General features: G+C 46.3%; 1 protein-coding gene across 7 annotated transcripts in view; it reads left to right on the forward strand.

The window, feature by feature from the left end:
* Positions 1-18,232, forward strand: part of LOC119860311 (P-selectin-like) — a 48,895-nt gene extending 30,663 nt beyond the window's left edge. For 6 of the 7 annotated variants that reach the window (XM_043490622.1, XM_038413854.2, XM_038413860.2 and 3 more), the window contains 7 exons: positions 1,040-1,225; positions 2,002-2,187; positions 7,778-7,963; positions 10,094-10,216; positions 13,244-13,274; positions 14,463-14,518; positions 18,056-18,232. In XM_043490622.1, coding sequence (XP_043346557.1) covers positions 1,040-1,225; positions 2,002-2,187; positions 7,778-7,963; positions 10,094-10,216; positions 13,244-13,274; positions 14,463-14,517 — 767 coding nt within the window. In that variant the 3' untranslated portion in view covers position 14,518; positions 18,056-18,232. The remainder of the gene's footprint in view (positions 1-1,039; positions 1,226-2,001; positions 2,188-7,777; positions 7,964-10,093; positions 10,217-13,243; positions 13,275-14,462; positions 14,519-18,055) is intronic. The other variant, XM_043490627.1, reaches the window with a different exon arrangement.
* The last annotated feature ends 1,601 nt before the right edge of the window (positions 18,233-19,833 follow it).

The following is a 19,833-nucleotide window of genomic DNA, read 5'->3' on the forward strand; positions in this document are numbered from 1 at the left end:
GACCTTTTGATCTGGGGCAGCTGTGCCATGTAAAGCTTCATTGGGAGAAAGTTGTGTAATAGGGAGACAATGGTCTGGGTCACCATTGCCCTGCGCCTTGTTCAGCCATTTAAAGCAGTGCAAAGTTAGAAGATGGATGTTACACTCCCTAGCAAACATCTCTCCTAACTTATCCCGCAGCACCTTACCTTTTAGCACACACGACTCCTTCCTCCTGACACTGCACAACTCATCAGCCCATATCCCTGACATCCCACCTACCAGCACCATCTCTCCGAAAGACCACACTACTCTAGCTCAACTGCCGTGGGGTGGGGCAAAAGGGGCAGTTTGCCCCAGGACCTCCATATGAAAGGGCCCCCAAACCAAATGGTCTTGCAACCTGGTGGATGGGGTAGCAGTGCCACTCAACTCTGGTGCTGCAACCCTGTGTGGTCACAATACCCAGAGCAGGAAGCCGGGCCCAGCTCTGGGAGAGAAGCCACCGCGGGGTGTAAGCTTGCTCGCTCTTCACTGCTGTCAGCCTCCCTCCATCCCCACCCTGTTGGCCTCCAGTCAGTCAGTGTTTTTCACCCTTGGATTTTTTGGAAGGGGTGGTCTCAGTTGCAGATTTTTCCCTTGGCCCCCAAAAACTTCTGTGTGACCCTGCCCTCTGGCACCATTACACTTGACATTTAACCAGTCCACTCACAGTATCACCTCATTCCCATGTCACCCACTCCCCACAAGCCCCCAGCAACCCAGCCCTACAGCAACACCCCAGTAACCATCCCCTGGTTCCCACCCTCCAGCACCCCACCTCCTGCTGTGTCATTTCACCTGGCATCCCATCCCCCTTTCATTTCACCACTCAGTACTTTACTCCTGACTCCACTTCTCCTGGAATTCCATATCTGAAGCACCCTCACAACCCTCCCTGCACCCAGATACCCTTGAGACTTCCCTACCCATCAGCCCATTCCCCTGGCACTTCACCCACCAGCACCTACCCCTCACACATCTAGGCTTCTGCCTTAAGACTTGTGTTTTGTTATTCCAGCTGTCAAGTGCCCAGCGCTGGACACCCCGGGCAGGGGCCAATTACTCTGTTCTAACTGGCATGGAAATTTTGCATATAATTCTACCTGTGCCTTCTCCTGCGAGACAGGATTTGTGCAAATTGGATCAGATTTGCTGGAGTGCACGGCCCTGGGAAAATGGACAAGGCGCCCCCCACACTGTGAAGGTAGAGGCACAACGTTAACTTTGGTTGTTTAGAGAGGATGTGGTGGAGCTGGTGTGATATGAGATGTCCTTTCCATAGAAGCCCAGATCTCTGCCCATTCTTGGGAGGAGAGCTATTGTGTCGGATGGTTTGGGAGCCAGGGAAGAGGATCCTTCAATATGGGGCCGCCATGAAATGAAAACCTTTACAAAGAGAAAGTTGTGTAATAGGGAGACAAAGGCCTGGATCATCATAGCTCTGCCCCTTGTTCAGCCTTTTACACCGGTGCCAAGTGAGTGCCTTACAACCCCTGGCACTACTGTCCCCTGGCTCTTCTTTCCATCACCTTCCCCCAGACACAACCAGCCACCTGCCTCCTGGCACCCCACTAACCTGGCAATTCAATAAACATCAGTCACTGTCCCTGATATCCACCCCCTCCAGACAGCTTTTCCCTCTGGCACCACACCTCTGGCACCTAGCCATGGAACTCATGATGGCGTCTCATCCCCCAGAGGTGCTAACACGCCAGCCCCTCATTCCACATAGCATTTCACCCCCAGCACCCAGTTCCCTCGGCATGCTGTGCCAAATGGTCTGAAATCCCTAGCATTGCATCACCTAGTACATGATGCCTCTGGCATCACATCACCCAGAACTCCATACCTACAGCACTCACCCTCATACACTGACCTACCCATGGCACTTTCACCCCCTCATTGGCTGATTCCCTTGGCACTTCACCCTCCAGCACCAATGGACCTATCCCCTTATACAGTTCTACTTTGCTATTCCAGCCATCAAGTGCCAAGTGCTGGATTCCCCAATCAGGGGCCGATTAAACTGCACTCATTGGCATGGAGACTTCACGTATAACTCCACCTGTGCCTTTTCCTGTGAGACGGGGTTTGTGCGGAATGGATCAGAGATGCTGGAGTGCACGGCCCTGGGACAATGGACAGGGCATCCCCCACGCTGTGAAGGTACGGTACAAGCTATATGCCTCAGGACTGTCTTGGGAAGCTGCTTCTGCTCACATGGTAGGAAGCTCTGGGGCAAATTACACTGAGTTGACCTTAGAAAGTCTGAACTTACGGAACTGAAAAGCAAATCAAGGAAATCTTAAAACCAGGATTTAGAGCCTCTGTGAACAAAAACAGGAAACTCTGTAACTGCTGTGATTATGTAAGCCAGGATTTCCAGTGCTGTGGGCTGCTGCAGACCTCCTGGAGCAATCAGTACTGTTCTGCTTTGCTGTTTCAGCTGTGCCCAGGTTTGGCCACCCCTGGCAGAGGCCAATTAAACTGCACTCAGCCTTTGTCTCCAGGCCTGGACTAAATGAGGCCCACTAGCTCTTTCCCATCTCCCAGGCATGCATTCATTTATGTATTCATTCATTGTTTGGTATTATGTACAGCTTGGTGTTTTACCCAACATTGGGGGTCCTTGGCAGAGCTCTCTTTGCTGTCAGTTTTCCTTCTCATTTGTAAGTTAATAGCTGTGAATTCCATGTTTTTCCTAGTTATCGGGTGTCAACTTCACATGTCTGTTACCTGACTAAAAGTCCTATTTCTGATTGAAAGCTTTCGGAGAGGGAGCAAGTTCTTTCTTTTTTCCCTTCAAACTGAAAATAAAATCAGGCTTATTATTTTTAAGGCACTAGAACTATCCAAAATCCTGGCCCATTTTGGTGTCAGATGCTGCTCAGAACCTGCACCAGGGTGTTCCTGAGCAATCTGATAGATGCATAGATTCCAAGGCCAGAGGGGACCACTGCAATCATCTAGTCTGACCTCCTGTATAGCACAGGCAAGAGAACTGCCCCAAATAATTTCTACAGCAGATCTTTTAAAAAAATATCCAGTCTTGATTTAAAAATTGTCAGTGTTGGACAATCCACCACAACCCTTGGTAAATTGTTCCAGTGGTTAATTACGCTCATTATTAAAAATGTATGCCTTATTTTCCATCAGAATTTGTCTAGCTTCAACTTTCAGCCATTGGATTGTATTAGACCTTTCTCTGCTAGATTGAAGATCACACTATCAAATAGCTGTTGCTGTCATTGGGGGCAGAGGGGTCATGCAGGGCCTCCTGCCTAATGGCTACAGTTCAAGTATGGTGGGAGTCCTGCCCAACAGCAATAGTTCAAATGTAGGGGCGGTAGTTCAACCAAGTGGCAATAGTCAATGGCAATGGCGCAGATGTGGCAGAAGTCCCGCCTACTGGTCACTGCTCAAGCGGGAGTAGGACAACCCAGGCCCACTGTACTCCACTGGGTTCCAATGCAGGGCCTTGAGAGACTGGTTCAGCTGCTCACCTTTCTCTCTTTGGTGTCAGCCTCCAGTCAGCTTCCCTGGCCACTTCCTACTCCCATCCACATCCCATCCAGTTGCCGCCCGTCTCTGGTAGACTTCTCCTTCTGGGCTTCCAGCCCTCATCATGGCCACTGGGTGTTATGGCTCCCCTGCTCGATGCTGGGTCAGCTCCAGTCCTGCCTGGGAGCTCCCAGGGCACAGCCCCAGACTGAGCTGCCTGGCTGGCTTTTAAACCCTGCCTCCAGGCTGAGCATGCTCGGCAAGGGCATGGGGCGGGGCTTCCTTAGCCCTTAACTCTTACTTAATCCCCTCTTGGCCAGTGAGGGGTTTATACCCCCCATCAGAATTGCCCATATGGGTACTTATAGACTGTGATCAAACCACTTCTTCACCTTCTCCCTGTTAAGATAAATAGATTGAGCTCTTTGAATCTGTCACTATAAGGAAGGTTTTCTAATCCTTTAATCATTCTCATGGCTCTTCTCTGAACCTTCTCCAATTTATCAACATCCTTCTTGAATTATGGACACTAGAACTTGACACAGGATTCCAGCAATGGTCACAGTAGTGCCAAAACCAGAGGTAAAATAACCTCTCTGCTCCTCCTCAGGATTCCCCTTTTTGTGCATCCAAGGATCACACTAGCTCTTCTGGCCACAGTGTTACACTGGGTGCTCATATTCAGCTGATTATCCCCACGACCCCCCCAGTCCTTGTCAGAGTCACTGCTTCCCAGGATAGAGTTCCCCATCCTGTAAGTATGATTTGTTCCTGGATGTATTAGATTAGATTAAATCTCAGGAAAATCTTCCTAACTGTCAGAACAGTCGGACACTGGAATAGACTGCCTTGGGAAGCTGTGGAAGCTTCTTCACTGGAGGTTTTCAAAAGGAGGCCAGATAGCCATCCATCTTGGATGGTTTAGCCATAACAAATCCTGCATCTTGGCAGGGGGTTAGACTAGATGACCCTTGTGGTCCCTTCTAACCCTGTGATTCTATGGTTCTATGATTCTCCATTTAGCTGTTTTCAAATGCACATTGTTTTCTTGCACCCAACTGACAAACAGATCCAGATCGCTCTGTGTCAATGACCTGTCCTCATCATTATTTACCACTCCCCCCATTGTTGTGTCATCTGAAAACTTTATCAGTGATGATTTTATGTTGGGCCAAAAACGAATCCCTGAAGGACCCCACTAGAAACACCCACTCAATGAGGAATCCTATTTACAACTACATTTTGAGACCTATCAATTGGCATCTTTTAATCTGTTTAATGTGTGCCATAATTTTGTATTGTTCTAGTTTTTTAACCAAAATGTCGTGCGGTACCAAGACAAACATCTTACAGTGTATTACAGAGTACGTGTATTACAGTGTATATGTATTACATCAACACTATTGCCTTTGTCAACCAAACCTTTAATCTCATCAAACAAAGATATTGTTAGTTTGATCTATTTTCCATAAACCCATGTTAATTGGCATTAATTATATAACCTTCTTTTAATTCTTTATTAATCGAGCCCCGTATCAGCTGCTCCATTATGTTTCCTAGTACCAGTGTCAGATTGACAGGTCTATAATTATCCAGGTCATCTTGTAACACAGCTCTGAACAGGCCTCAGGCATGGCTGTTAATGTGTGCCTGCAAAGCAGTTGTCAGTACCGAATGGAGCTATCATAGGAAAAATGGAGTTGGTATGAATTGTATTAAAAGCTTCCAAATTCTGTATTGTAATCCACAGACTTCCATGCCACAGGCTCTTCAGTCTCACCTACTGCTAAAGTAACTAGAGGCCAAAGGCAAGGCTCCCCTTTCCCCATTATTATGATTTAGGCTCTCTAGGCCTCGTGACAGTTGCACTTGCTTTCTGCAACCAGGGGTAGCACAGCTGTCTCAGCTGCTCCCTGGAGAGAAAGCACACTGCTTGTGTAGCTGCAGGCTGGTGTTCAAGACCAGCAATGTTCCACACAAAGAGTACGTTTGCATTGCCATCAGAGGTGGGATTGCAACATGTGTAGACATACCTGAACTGGGAATGTTTACACAGCAACTAGATACCTGCACCTGGCCTGTGTAGTCAACTTAGGCTCGCAGAGCTCAGGCTGCAGGGTTATTTGATTGCTGTGTAGACTTCCAGGCTTGGGCTGGAGCCTGATCTATGTATGCTCCAGTCACACTTCTGATTGCAGTGCAGACAGACCTTAAGAGGTGCTTAGCCAATGTCTCTAGTTACAGTTTCCTAGCAGGAGGTATATACTGCATGCTCCCAGTTACATTGTGAGAGCTATCAGTGACCCACTTCCTTTGAGCTCTTTATTCATCCATCCCTGTTGCATTCCATGCTCCACTTGGAGGTCAGGGTGTCTTCCCAGGTTGGCAATGGCTGCACTGTGTACTGTAATATTTAAGGCTGAACTTTGCACGATGGGTGTGAACGAGGGCTGTCAAGCAATTAAAAAAATTAATCGCTATTAATCACATGATTAAAAAATTCATTGTAATTAATAGCTTGATTAATCGCGCTGTTAAACAATAATAGAATATTATTCATTTAAATATTTTTGGATGTTTTGCACATTTTCAAATATATTGATTTCAATTTCAACACAGAATACAAAGTGAACAGTGCTCACTTTATATTTATTTTTTATTATAAATATTTGCACTGTAAAAATAAAAGAAATAGTATTTTTCAATTCACTTAATACAAGTACTGGAGTGCAATCTCTTTATCATGAAAGTTGAACTTACAAATGTAGAATTATGCACAAAAAATAATTGCATTCAAAAATAAAAGAATCTCAAACTTTAGAGCCTAAAGTCCACTCAGTCCTACTTCTCATTCAGCCAGTCGCTCAGACAAACAAGTTTGTGTACATGTGCAGGAGATAATGCTGCCCTTTTCTTTTTTACAATGTCATCTGAAAGTAAGAACAGGCATTTGCATGACATTGTTGTAGCCGGTGTTCCAAAATATTTACATACCAGATGCGCTAAGGATTCATATGTCATATGTCCCTTCATGCGTCCATGCTGATGATGGGTTCTGCTTGATAATGATCCAAAGCAGTGCAGACCGACACATGTTCATTTTTATCATCTGAGTCAGATGCCACCAGGAGAAGGTTGGTTTTCTTTTTTGGTGGTTCGGGTTCTATAGTTTCTGCATCAGAGTGTTGCTCTTTTAAGACTTCCGAAAGCATGCTCCACACCTCATCCCTCTCAGATTTTGGAAGGCACTTCATATTCTAAAACTTTGGGTCGAATGCTGTAGCTATCTTTAGAAATCTCACATTGGTACCTTCTTTGCATTTTTTAAAATCTGCTGTGAAACTGTTCTTAAAATGAACAACATGTGCTTGGTCATCATCCAAGATGGCTATAACATGAAATATATGGCAGAATGTGGGTAAAACACAGAGCAGGAGACATACAACTCTCCCCCAAGGAGTTCACTCGCAAATTTAATTAATGCATTATTTTTTAACGAGTGTTATCAGCATGGAAGCATGTCCTCTGGAACGGTGGCTGAAGCATGAAGGGGCATACGAATGTTCAGCACATTTGGAATGTAAATACCTTGCAAAGCCCACTACAAAAGTGCTATGGGAATGCCTGTTCTCACTTTCAGGTGACATTGTAAATAAGAAGCGGGCAGCTTTATCTCCCTTAAATGTAAACAAACATCCGACGAAGTGGGCTGTAGCCCATGAAAGCTTATGCTCAAAGAAATTTGTTAGTTTCTAAGGTGCCACAAGTACTCCGGGTCTTTTTGTTTGTCTGAGTGATTGGCTGAACAAGAAATAGGACTGAGTGGACTTGTAGGCTCTAAAGTTTTATATTGTTTTGTTTTTGAATGCAGTTATATAACAAACAAAAATCTACACTTATACGTTACACTTTCACAACGAAGAGATTGCATTATGGTACTTGTATGAGGTGAATTGAAAAATACTATTTCTTTTGTTTATCATTTTTACAGTGCAAATATTTGTAATCAAAAATCATAATATAAAGTGAGCACTGTACACTCTATATTCTGTGTTGTAATTGAAATCAATATATTTGAAAATGTAGAAAAACACCCAAAATATTTAATAAATTTCAATTAGTATTCTATTGTTTAACAGTGCTATTAAGATTGCGATTAATCGCAATTAATTTTTTTTAGTTAATCGCTTGAGTTAACTACGATTAATCAACAGCCCTAGTCTGAACATGTCATCATTTGTTTTCTTTATTCCAGTCATGAGATGCCCCAAGCTGAGGGTCCTAGAGCCAATTCTTATGAATTGCTCCCACCCTCTGGGATCCTTCAGCTATGGGTCAGTGTGTCGCTTCCGCTGCACTCAGGGCTACTTCCTCAATGGGACGAGCAGGGTGCGGTGCCAGCCTGATGCGCACTGGTCAGACAAGATGCCTACCTGCCAAGGTACGTTGTTTTGCTATGTTCTAGCTTCCATGTGGAGCTGTGCTTTTCCCTTGCAAGCCCTTTGCCAGAGAGAGACAAGAGAGTGAACATGGAGATGTTCAGCTGGGAAGTGAGCATTCCCACTGTGGGGAAGGAGATGTAGGGGCTGGCAAATGAGCCTGGGCTCGGTGACAGGAAGAGCAGGGCCCTTTGAGGTATATACAAATAATTACATCCCTTTGCAAAACTTCATACTTGGGTGAAACCAGCAAGCACTAGAGAGTGGAACACAAGGGTGGCCTGTGGGCATCAGACACTATGTCCATGTAGCTCAGCCCAGTATCCTGTCTCTGGCAGGAGCCAGCACCAGATGCTGCTGGGGAAGGTGCAAGAAGCCCCAAAGCAGGAAGATGTGGGATGATTTGCTCCACTAGTTAGTGGTTGATTCAAGCAAGAGGGTGTCTGTCCCTCCAAGACTCTGTATTTAGTGTTTTCTGTTATAACTCCAGATCCTCTTGTGATCTGTATAAACAGCAAATGCCTTGCTGGGCCTTGAGAAGCTCCTGCCCTGGTATCTGTGAGAGTACCACCAGCACATTGGTGCACTGTGTGATCATGTATTGGATTTGAATTTGCCACCTTTCCTTTTCACTGAATGTCCCATTATGCTATGAGACTGGGAGAAAACTCTCCAGTACCTTCTCCAGGTCACTTTTATCAGGTCTTCATCTATCCATCCCCTCTCTATGGCAATAATCCCAGTCTCTCTCCTTGTCTCTCTAGCCACCCTGTTCTGATCCTGCGATGTCACTTTTGAGGGGGGTGAGCAGCACTTCACACAGCATCCCATGCAAGGGCATCCCATTCATTTCTATAATGCTGCTCTATATTTTCCATATTATGCTCCATCCAGTTTCATTTGCACCCTAACAATTTGTTTGGTTTGTTGACCACCACTGCACATAAAGCAGAACAACGCTCTCCATTGAATTGTTCCTAGTGATGCCCAAGTCTATTTCCTTAGCTCACAGCTTATTTATAACTCAGTATGATGGATGGGGTAGTTTGATTTATTCCCTCCACCCAAGGGTGCCAGAACCGGCTATATCCACCCACTTTTTACACGGATGTAGTTGTGGGGGCAGGGGGACACGTTGCACCCCCAAACTGCAAGCCCAGGGAGGCACAGAGTGGCGGAGGCAGGGGCTGCATTTCACAGTGAGCAGCTGATGATCAGTTCCCCAACTGCAAAGCTCAGCCCCTGCCCATAGCACCAGCCTCTTCCCAGTGGGGGACTGAGGTGGGCCTTAGCTCCCCCTCACCACTAGTCCCGGCCACTCTCCGTGGCCCCGCCCCCTGCTCCTCCTTTTCTCTCCCGAGGCCCTGCTAGAAGCCTGAGCTGGGCTGTGGTAAGTAGGGTGACCAGATAGCAAGTGTGAAAAATCAGGACAGGGTTTGGGGGGTAATAGGCGCTAATATAAGAAAAAGCCTCGAATATCAGGACTGTCCCTATAAAATCAGGACAACTGGTCACTTAGTGATAAGAGCCATCCAAAGAGCACGCCCACTGTGGAGAGCCCCGGACCCTCCACCACAGGCGAGGTGGGGCTTTGGGGGAAGAGGAGGGCAGGGGTGAGGCCACGGAGGAGGCAGGGCCTTGTGGGCCCCCCACTTCTACCTAGGGTCCAGCACTCCTGCGTCCAGAATGTATTACTTTGCATTTAGGAGCAGGGGTCCCAGTAACTTTCAATGGGATTCAGGAGTCTAAAGCTCAGTTTTTTAAAGGTATTTATGTGTTGCTTCATTCAGCATTGCAAGTTCTAAGTGACTTAGACAGCTAAGTCCCATTAAGTGCCTACGTCGCTTTTGAAAAGGGACCTAGCTATCTAAGTCACTTAGGGCCAGATTTTTAAAAGTATTGAGGCACCTAAAGACACAGACAGGGTCCTAGTGGGAATGTCAGAGGCATCCAACTCCCAGAGTTCAGCACCTCACCTTCTTAGGTGCTTTTATCAATCCCACTAGGGCCTGTTTGTCTCACAAGGGACCAAAATACCTTTGAAAATCTGGCTCTAAGACGCTTAGGTGCTTTTGAAAATTTTACACCCAGTGATCTGAATCCTAACACGTTGGCCTGGGAATTTATTTCAGAAGAGGCTGCTCCCTATTTCAAGCAAGTCCTGCTTTACATGGGTGGTGGAGCTGTGGCCCTTGTGGCCCTGTTGCTGACAGGAATGCTCATAGCTCTGCTAATCAAGCGTCTCAGTGATAAAGGTAAGAAATACATGGCTTTGTTGATCATTGGTCATTACTGCTGAGGGCATTTGCCTGGAAACAGGTGATTTATCCCTTGGAGAAGTGCAGTTAAGGTCAGAAAAATGATTCAAGATGGCCCCTTATTAGTCCATGTGGTTCATCCCTGAGTGCCTATTTATGGACAAAAGTACACCCTCTCCTCAACCCTGCAGACACAGCATAGCTGAGGGAGGAGCTGGATTCTATTCTGCCTCACATGGCTGAGGGCAGCAGCATCTTTGTCCCTGATGAGGCTCGGTGAGATGAAGGGGCTGAGCCAACCCCCACCGAAGTCAACAGAACCAGTGTGGCTGCTGCCACTATTTTCAGGGAGGTCCAAAGGTCTGAAATACAGAAGATTGGCATGCTGGAACCCTTTCTGAGAGTAACCAATGCAATCCCTTTTCCTCAGGAGGTAAACAAAGCTCCAACAGAGAGAGGAGTCCTGCCAGCTGCACCTTGCTCTGCTGGACCCTCCTAATAATAATCACACCTGTCCCAGAGGCCTTGTATCCATGCCCCTTGCTCAGATGGCATCATAAGGTGGCCCAGTTCTCTTCCCTCTGCCCAGGCATGGAGTCTAGCCATGTGACTTCTCCTGGTGTTATCTGGACCGGTGATCTGCTAGGTCACTCCAATCCTTACCCTGCTCTGCTGGTTGTTCCCACACAACCTCTGGCATGTAAGAGGCTCCCAACAATGTGAGTGAGTATTTTTGGCCAGCCACTTCTTTGATTGTGCAACCAAATGACACTAGCCAATATCTCTGGTCCCAGACATAACCCTAGAAACCTCTGTTTTACAGTGTCCAGTTATGCCCGCTGGACGCTGCAAGTTTATATGAGTTCATCAATTTAACAAAGAAATTGATATGTACCAGGCTTGTTATCCCAAGGGGAGTCTCTGACACGCTTCAAACCAAATGCACTACTTCAGGTAGAATAAACAAAGAAATGTATTAACTACTGTAATGATGCGGCCTCTGGCGCAACACAACTGAGAGTGTCAATTCAGGACAAATTGCTTAGAGCAGGGCAGTTACAGCCTAAGACTGGGCTTTCTCCACTTCTAAGGCACACCAAACCAACCAAGCAGAGAAGACTTCGGTCTCATCCCACTGGCTAACCAAAAGTCAGACAAGCAATTCCCTTAGACACTTCAGTTTCCCAGTATCACCACCAGCAGCCACTTCTTATGGAGATGAATGGTTATGAAAACCAATACCCCAGTAAAAGAAAAAAGGTTCTTCTGATCCCAAAAGACCCAGGTCAATATACAGGTCAGATCTTACCCACAAATCACGCTGTTGCCAATCCTTTAGAATCTAAAATCTAAAGGTTTATTTGTAAAAGAAAGAAATATAAATGAGAGTTAAAATTGGTTAAATGGAATCAATTACATACAATAATGGCAAAGTTCTTGGTTCAGGTTTGTAGCAGTGCTGGAATAAACTGCAGGTTCAAATCAAGTCTCTGGAGTACATCCACAGGTGGGATGGGCCATTCAGTCCTTTGTTCAGAGCTTCAGTTTGTAGCAAGATTTCTCCAGAAGTAAGAAGCAGGACTGAAGACAAAATGGAGGGGTATCCAGGGCCTTTTATGTTCTTTCCCTTGTGGGCGGAAACTCCTTTGTTCTCCAGTGCAAAATCACAGCAACTAGATGGAGTTTGTAGCCACCTGGGCAAGTCACATGTTCATGCATGACTCAGTTTGCAGGCATCAGCCACTGCTCACATGCTATCTTGAATGTCCCAGGAGACTTCTCATATATGGATTGCAGTTTCCCAAGGTCCAATGTCAGTTAAGTGTTTTTTGACTGGGCACTTAATCTGCAAATTCTTCTCAAGAAGCTGACCAAACGCTTTACTAATGCTACTTAGAATCAAACACATTGAGATACAAGTATATAGCCAATATTCATAACTTCAACTACAAAAATGATACGCACATACAGATAGCATAATAATAACCAGCAAATCATAACCTTTTCATAGACAACCTCACACAACAACCTTTGTACAATATTTGGTGCAACTATAGGATCTTGGTTGCAACAATGATCTATATGGTCACAGTTTATGTCAATAACATCACAACTACAAAAGATAGATTTTAAGTAATTATAAGTCAAAGCACAAGAAGTCAGGCTTGGCCAAATGAAATAAAAGCAAAATGCATTCTAAGCTGATCTTAACACTTTCAGTGCCCTTACAAACTTAAATGCTTCTCACCACAGGTTGGGTGGTTGCCCTTCAGCCAGGCTCTACCCTTTGATCAGCACTTCAGTCGCTTGGTGGTGGTGTCTGTAGATGATGTGGAAGAGAGAGCCAGCATGGCAAACGTCTCTCCCTTTTATCATGTTCTTTCTTACCCCTTGGCTTCACCCCCACTCCTTTAGGGTCAGGTGAGCATTACCTCATCGAAGTCCCAAACTGACCAAAGGAAGGGGGGTGACTCACTGTAGAGTCCAACAGATACTTTGTTGTTGCCTCGGACAGTGTCCTTTGTTCCTGTGAGGCTGGGCTGGGTTTGTCCCATACATACCGTGATGAGGTGTGAACTGCCCCTCTGTTCCTGGAGAGTTTTGCCTGGGCTTGTTTTAAGCCATGAGGACATATTTTCAGCCTCATAATTATATACATGAAATTACAACCTATAATGTTACTATAACATTACTATAACAACAATGCTCAGTGCATCATGAGGCTTCCGAAGACACCCGACATGACAAACTTTGCATTGGATACCATGCAATCATGTTATAAGGATGAACATGGGGTTATAGGGTGTTCCTCTGAGATATATAACGTTACATGGGGGGCATATGTACCTAAGCACAGTTTATCTCCACTAACCATCTCAGAATTTGCTCTCAGAAGCCATGGTAAGAAGTTAGTCTGTCAGAGACTGCTTTATCTCGCATGCTTACCATACTCTTCACTGATGAGATCTGTTTTGTTGTTGTTATTTCTGCACAATCACATGGATGTTTCAACTCCATCATCAGAGGAAGAAAAAACACTGCTGAATCCCACCAGGTAAGACAATGTGCTCTGTGTGCTGATCACTCTAACTTCCACCATGGCTTTCATTAGCATTGCAGCTACCATGGAGCTTTCCAGTCCCCTGTTTTTCCTCACCCAGCCCTTCCAGAAATTTTAGTCTTTTGGGGTGAAACATTCATGCCCAACCCCAAAAGTGAATTTTTTTGAAAGTCTAAACAAGAATGGTTTATGGTATCAAGCACGAGGTGTGTAGGGCACTTTCCCTCATCATAAAATATCATATAGTCCTTACATTAATAACTCTAGTGCTGAATCAGCTGAGGCTAGAAAGCTGAATTCTAGCAGGGACATAGACACCTTCTCAACATGGGCTTTGAGATTTACAATGAAAACTGGTTTTGATTAGACCAAATGATGAGCCTTTGGAAGTCACACTTTGTGCATACACAGAGGCATGATAGGTGCATTTTTAACAATGATTTGCCGGTGTTCCAAACAAAGGCAGGGTGCACTGTTTTGCATGTATTGCTAATGGGACTGCATACACATTGTAAACAACTAGTCAGTAGATGCCAACAGAATGAGCTAGGGCTCTATAGGAGTCCTGTCCTGGTCAATGGGATTGTCTTGCCTGTTACGTGTACCCTGATTTTTTATTACTAAATTCCAGTATTTAAAATAATAACACAGAGAGCCATTTCTTTCATTGGCGTTGTGAGAATTTAAAGTGTGTTCCACCATGAAGCCAGAAACATTGTGGCATGGACTCCCTGAGGATGACCCATGTATAGTATTGTTTTGTTAGACCCTGGCTTCCTGTGAAGTGCAGGCTCAGGCCTGGAAGGGCAGTAAAGGTTTTGTAAACAATAGACATGAGAATGGCTCACAAGATGGGGGATTTAAGTTCATTGCTGTTTACTTGTAATATGGATCCATATGAACACAGGTACAAAATTTATGTGCATTCATGACTGGTTACAGCACCACATGCAGGGGATAAAGAGGCTCTGATAACACATCCTCCCAGACACAGATGCAGTGGCTCATTCAGGAAAATGTGCGAGTCTTCAGGAGCTGCCACATCTGTGCCCCAATTCTTACTTTGCCTAGGGGGGAAGAACTAGCTCCTTAAGAGAGAAAAGGGCTTTTTTGACCTATGGTAGGGTTCTCTCATTTCCTATCACTCCAGGTTTATACCAGTGTGTTTCTGTTGTTGTCTAGTAACCTGGGATCACCTGGTGTCTTTACAAATGCAACGTTTGACTCCAACTTGTAAGGTAAACTGTCAGAGAAATCAGTCTTGAAATGCTTATTTATTTCTATGAGACAGAGTAGGTGAGGTAATATCTTTTATTGGACCAACTTCTGTTGGTGAGAGAGACAAGATTTCGAGCAACACAGAGCTCTTCTTCAGGTCTGTGAAATGTGCTCCAAGCCTCTAAATGCAAGAAGGAACAGATTGTTTAGCATAAGTAGTTAACACATATTCTAAGGGACCATTCAAGGTAAAGTGGCCCATTAACACATATGCAGTCATAGGACAAAAAGAGGGGGTTAGTGGGTAGTAGATTGTTGTAATGAACCATAAATCCAGTGTCTCTGTTCAGTCCATGATTTTTAGTGTCTAGCAGAGTTATAAGAAAAGGAGTACTTGTGGCACCTTAGAGACTAACAAATTTATTAGAGCATAAGCTTTCGTGAGCTACAGCTCACTTCATAAAGCTTATGCTCTAATAAATTTGTTAGTCTCTAAGGTGCCACAAGTACTCCTTTTCTTTTTGCGAATACAGACTAACACAGCTGCTACTCTGAAACCTAGCAGAGTTATGAATTTAAGCTCCCAGGCTCATCTTTTGAAAGTGTTGTGCAGGTTTCTTTTGAGGATGAGGACTGATAGGTCAGATATAGTGATCGCTTTGTGAAAAGTGTTCACCCACACATGATGTGATATTTTTGTCTTTTATCATTTTCCTGTGTGACTCATTCAAGAGCTTAGTGATTGTCCGGTTTCACCCCATAGTTTTTATTGGAGCATTTAGTACACTGGATGAGGTATACCACCTGTTGTGATAGGCCTGAGTAGGATCCATGGATCTTGAAAAGTGTGTTGTGAGGGCGTTGATCATTTTAGCAGTGGATTTATGTCTACAAGTTTTGTATCTGTTGTTCTGGTGGGGGCTGGTGCCATTTTCAGTTGGTGTCTCTTGATCTGCGGGGAGCTTGCTTCCAATGATGCACTTGGAGAGGTTGGGCCTTGATTGAAGGCCAGAAGAGGGGGTTCAGAAAAAGTTTATTTCAGGATGGGGACCCCATCAAGTATGGGTTGTATTTGTTTGATGATACCCCATATGGGTTCCAGTGTGGGGTAGTAGGTGACAACCAGGCATGTGCAGTCGGAGGGGGTTATATTTCTGTACTGATGCAGGTTTTCTTTGGGTGGTGAATGATGCAATCTATTTCTCTGGTGGAGTTCCTTGTTTGATGAAGTCAGTTTTGAATGTGTTAAGATGTATATCCCAGTCTTTCTCCTTGGAGCATATTCTGTGGTATCTGAATGTGTAGGGTAGATAACAGATTTTTTGGTGTGTTTGGGGTGATTACTGGATCTATTAATGGATTTCTTATATTTAGCCCTGGTCTACACTGGAGGTGGGGGGGATATGCAACTTCAGCTATGCGAATAGTGTAGCTGAAGTCGGTATATCTTAGGTCGACTTATGTGGCCGTGAGGACGGCGGCAAGGCTACTGCTGCCACTCCCCTGTTGACCCTGCTTCCACCTCTTGCGAGCTGGAGTTCTGGAATTGACGGGGAGCACATTCAGGGATCGATTTATCTGCAGGTAGTGAAGACCTGCCCATAGTTGTCTGTAGGGTTCCACTGTTAAAGCTGATTGTGGTGTCCACGAAGTTGATATTAGTGTGGGAGTGTTCCAGAGAGAGTTTAATGGAAGGTGTTAATAGATCACTCTACCTTGAATGGTCCCTTAAAATATGTGCTCTGAAACCTGTATTTATGCTAAACAATCTGTTCCATCTTGCATTTAGTTGTGAGTCTTCAACTACCTTTTCCAGTCCTGAAGAGCTCTGTGTGGCTCAAAAACTTGTCTCTCTCACCAACAGAAGTTGGTCCAATAAAAGATTTTACCTCACCCTCCTTGTCTCTCTAATATCCTGGGACTGACACAGCTGCAACACTGCATATATGTATTTCTGTGGTATATACAAAGCCCTGCTCCTGCCTCTGTTAAAACAATCTCACATTGGAATGAAATTTATAATGTGACTGGAATACACTAGCCAAGTGGGTTTTTGTCTTCTCTTGTTGCTGGGGTTCATGTTTGTGAATATGAGTCGGTGACTGCTAGAGAAGTTAGTCCTTTAGCTCAGATGGGAGAAGCTCATGCTTTTGGTGCTGGTTTTAATCCCCAGGGACAACTCAAGGTGAGGGAACATGGGCTAAAGGAGTCCAGTTAGCTGGTGGCAGCAGTTTACCTTCTGTTACAGCCCTGGCTGTTTCCACTCTGGATAGTCACTAGTCTGCTGTATGGGACTCAGCCTTCGATTTCCTTCGTGGGCACTACAGTTTTTAATTTAGCTCTTTAGGGACCACATGACAGTTAAATCAAGGAACACAGAGTCTTTGCAAAGGAACTTTATAAACACACACACTTTACTCTTAGACAGCACAAGAGTTACAGATCTAAGCCAAAACAAGAAATATTTGCATGCAATTCTCTCCCTCCAAGTCCTCACCACTCCTTTGAGTCCTCTGGTGTTTTCGTCAGGGTCCTGGTGGGAAGACAAGCCCCTCCTGCCCACTCCTCCAGCATGTCTTCTTTTTCTGGCAGTGGTCTGGAGCCCTTGTGCAGCCAGTATGTCTCTGTCAGGTGGTCAGCTGGAAGAAAATAGCAGTTCAACCAGGGAGGGAATTCCAGCATCTCTCCTCCCCACACAGGTTTCTGTGGCCTGGTTTACAACTAAAAGTTAAGTTGATCTAAGTCCTGGTGTAGACACCAATATGTCAATAGAAGAATTCTTCAATTGGCCTAGTTACCGCCTTTCAAGCGGGTGGATTAACCACAGTGATTGAAAAACCCAAGTGTCTACACTAGCAAGTGTCTACATTGCAGAGCAACAAGCAGCACAGCTGCCATGCCATAGCTATGCCCCCATCACACCTTTCCAGACACAATCTGTTCACTAAATGCCAGGATCCTGTTAGCAAACAGCTGAGCTCATTCACAGTGCCTGTTATAATTACATATGATATTGCACATAGCAAAATGGAATTTTTAAATTAACCCAGAATAGTTGCCAAATGGTCATATGTGAACTGGCCACTAGAGGCAGACAAAGACACCCTTCTACAGCTTGTTACATGAAAATCCTACATAGTTCAATGTGTGTTTGTTTTACTGTCTAAACAACATGCTCTAGTGCAAAGGTTCTCAAGCTGTGCATCCTGGCCACCCCCCTTTCTCTAAGGGTAGATGGGAGGAGTATCATGAAACACTTTTCTATTGTGATATGGGGTCATAAAATGGAAAAGGATGAGAACCCCTGTGCTAGAGGAGCTGTTTTGGATACATGCACAAGCTCTACAAGTTGGTATACCATGCAAAATGTAGCAGAAAGTCCTAGCCTAGTCCTAAAAAGGTGTCTGGAAACTCTTCAATAAATGAGAACAACTCCCCTCCCCATCCCCCATTAACCCCACCAGCATGTCAATAACTCAGAAATGAATAAACTGAACTTTACCAAACTCTCAAAAGAAATTTTCCTTTGGGTGATTTCTTATTTATATCCATTATAGCTAAAGCAGAAGATGCCCCCAGGAGAGAAGATCACTGGAAGTGAAAGGACCTGAAGATGGTACTCACGCCTCATTCCTTTTAGAAGCTGTTTTTATACCTTACTCCTCAGCTCAGCTCTGCCATCGTCCAGCCCAAGAACTCACAGTCAGGGATTAAACTAACTCTGGTGCACACATCCCCGTCTGATCTGAAATCCTGGCTTGTTTTTTCTCTGACACTGGGCTTTGGTTCACAATCCAGTTATATCATGTAAAGGTCCCCAAGCATGGGTGGCGGGTGAATCACTGGCTCGGGGAGGCTAGCCCACCTGTCCCGCCCCTTCTACCTGAAACCCTGCACCTTCCACGCCCGCCAGAACCCAGAGACCCCCCCACAGGGGCCGCTGGCCCCTGCTCCAGACTAGGACCCCCAGCTGCCACCCCGCAGACCCAGAGCACTGGAAGGCCAGTGTGGCAACCGCCCCACCCTGCACCAGCCCCAGAGTGCTGGGAGGCCAAGCAACGTGGCCCCAGCCCCACCCCTGGCACACCAGAAGGCCCAGCAGCATGACCCCAGCTCCCCACCCCAGCCCCAGAATGCCGGAAGCCCGGCAGCACGGCCCCTCCCACCCCTGGATCACCAGAAGGCCCTGCAGGGTGGCCCCAGCCTCTCCGGCCCCAGAGTATCAGGTAGCCCGGCAGTGTGCCCCAGCTTCCCTAGCCACAGAGCACCGGGAGGGTGGGCAGCACGACCCCAGCACCAGCCCCAGCTGGGGCCATGATGGCACAGGGGAAGAGTCACTCACAGAGTGGGAAGCAGGAGGGGACTGGGGATGGAGTGTGGTTGGGGCCATACCTGGCTGTCTGGGGAGGCTCAGCCTCCCCGAGCCTATCATACCTGCTGCCCATGTACCCAAGCCATTTGTTCCTTCATCCATCTGCCTACTGTATGCTTGAAAAGGTCCTCCAGACCTGGGCCCTAGTATCTACACCCTCAATCACTTTCTAGTCCGTGGTGGGCAAACTTTTTGGCCTGGGGGCCACATCTGGGAATAGAAATTGTATGGTGGGCCATGAATGCTCACAAAATTGGGGTTGGGGTGAGGGAGGGGTTGAGGGCTCTGGTTGGGGGTGAGGGCTCTGGGGTGGGGCTGAGGATAAGGAGTTTGGGGTATAGGAGGGTGCTTTGGGCTGGGACCGAGGGGTTCGGCGGGCGGGAGAGGGATCAGGCCTGGGGAACGGGGTTGGGGCATGGGGAGAGGCTCAGGGGTGCAGGCTCTAAGCAGCGCTTACCTCAAGTGGCTCCCAGAAGCAGTAGCATGTCCCTTCTCTGGCTCCTACGTGGAGGCATGGCCAGGTGGCTCTGCATGCTGCCCCATCTGCAGGAACCACCCCTGAAGTTCCCATTGGAGCGCCAGAGGGGGCCATTGGAGGGGGCCATTGGAGCTAGAGTGGGGCATGCCACAGCTTCTGGGAGCCGCATGGAGCAGCCCCCAGCCCTGCGCACCAGCTGGAGCGGGGCCAAGTCGCATGATGCGTCCTCCGACCCAGCACCCTGGCCAGAGCGTGGCTGAGTGCATGGTGCGTCCCCCAACTTAGCACCCTGGCTGGAGCGCCAGAGTGAGGCCGTGCTGCATGGTGCATCCCCTGACGCAGTACCCTGAAGCGCCGGAGTGGGGCAAAGCCAGACCCTGCTACCCAGCGGGAGCTCACAGGATGGCTTAAAATGGCTCGGGCCATAGTTTGCCAACCCCTGCTCTAGTCCCATCCTAACCATCATAATATTCAACACTCACACA

This window comes from Dermochelys coriacea, chromosome 8 (assembly GCF_009764565.3).
Source record: "Dermochelys coriacea isolate rDerCor1 chromosome 8, rDerCor1.pri.v4, whole genome shotgun sequence".
Classification (NCBI taxonomy): domain Eukaryota; kingdom Metazoa; phylum Chordata; order Testudines; family Dermochelyidae; genus Dermochelys; species Dermochelys coriacea.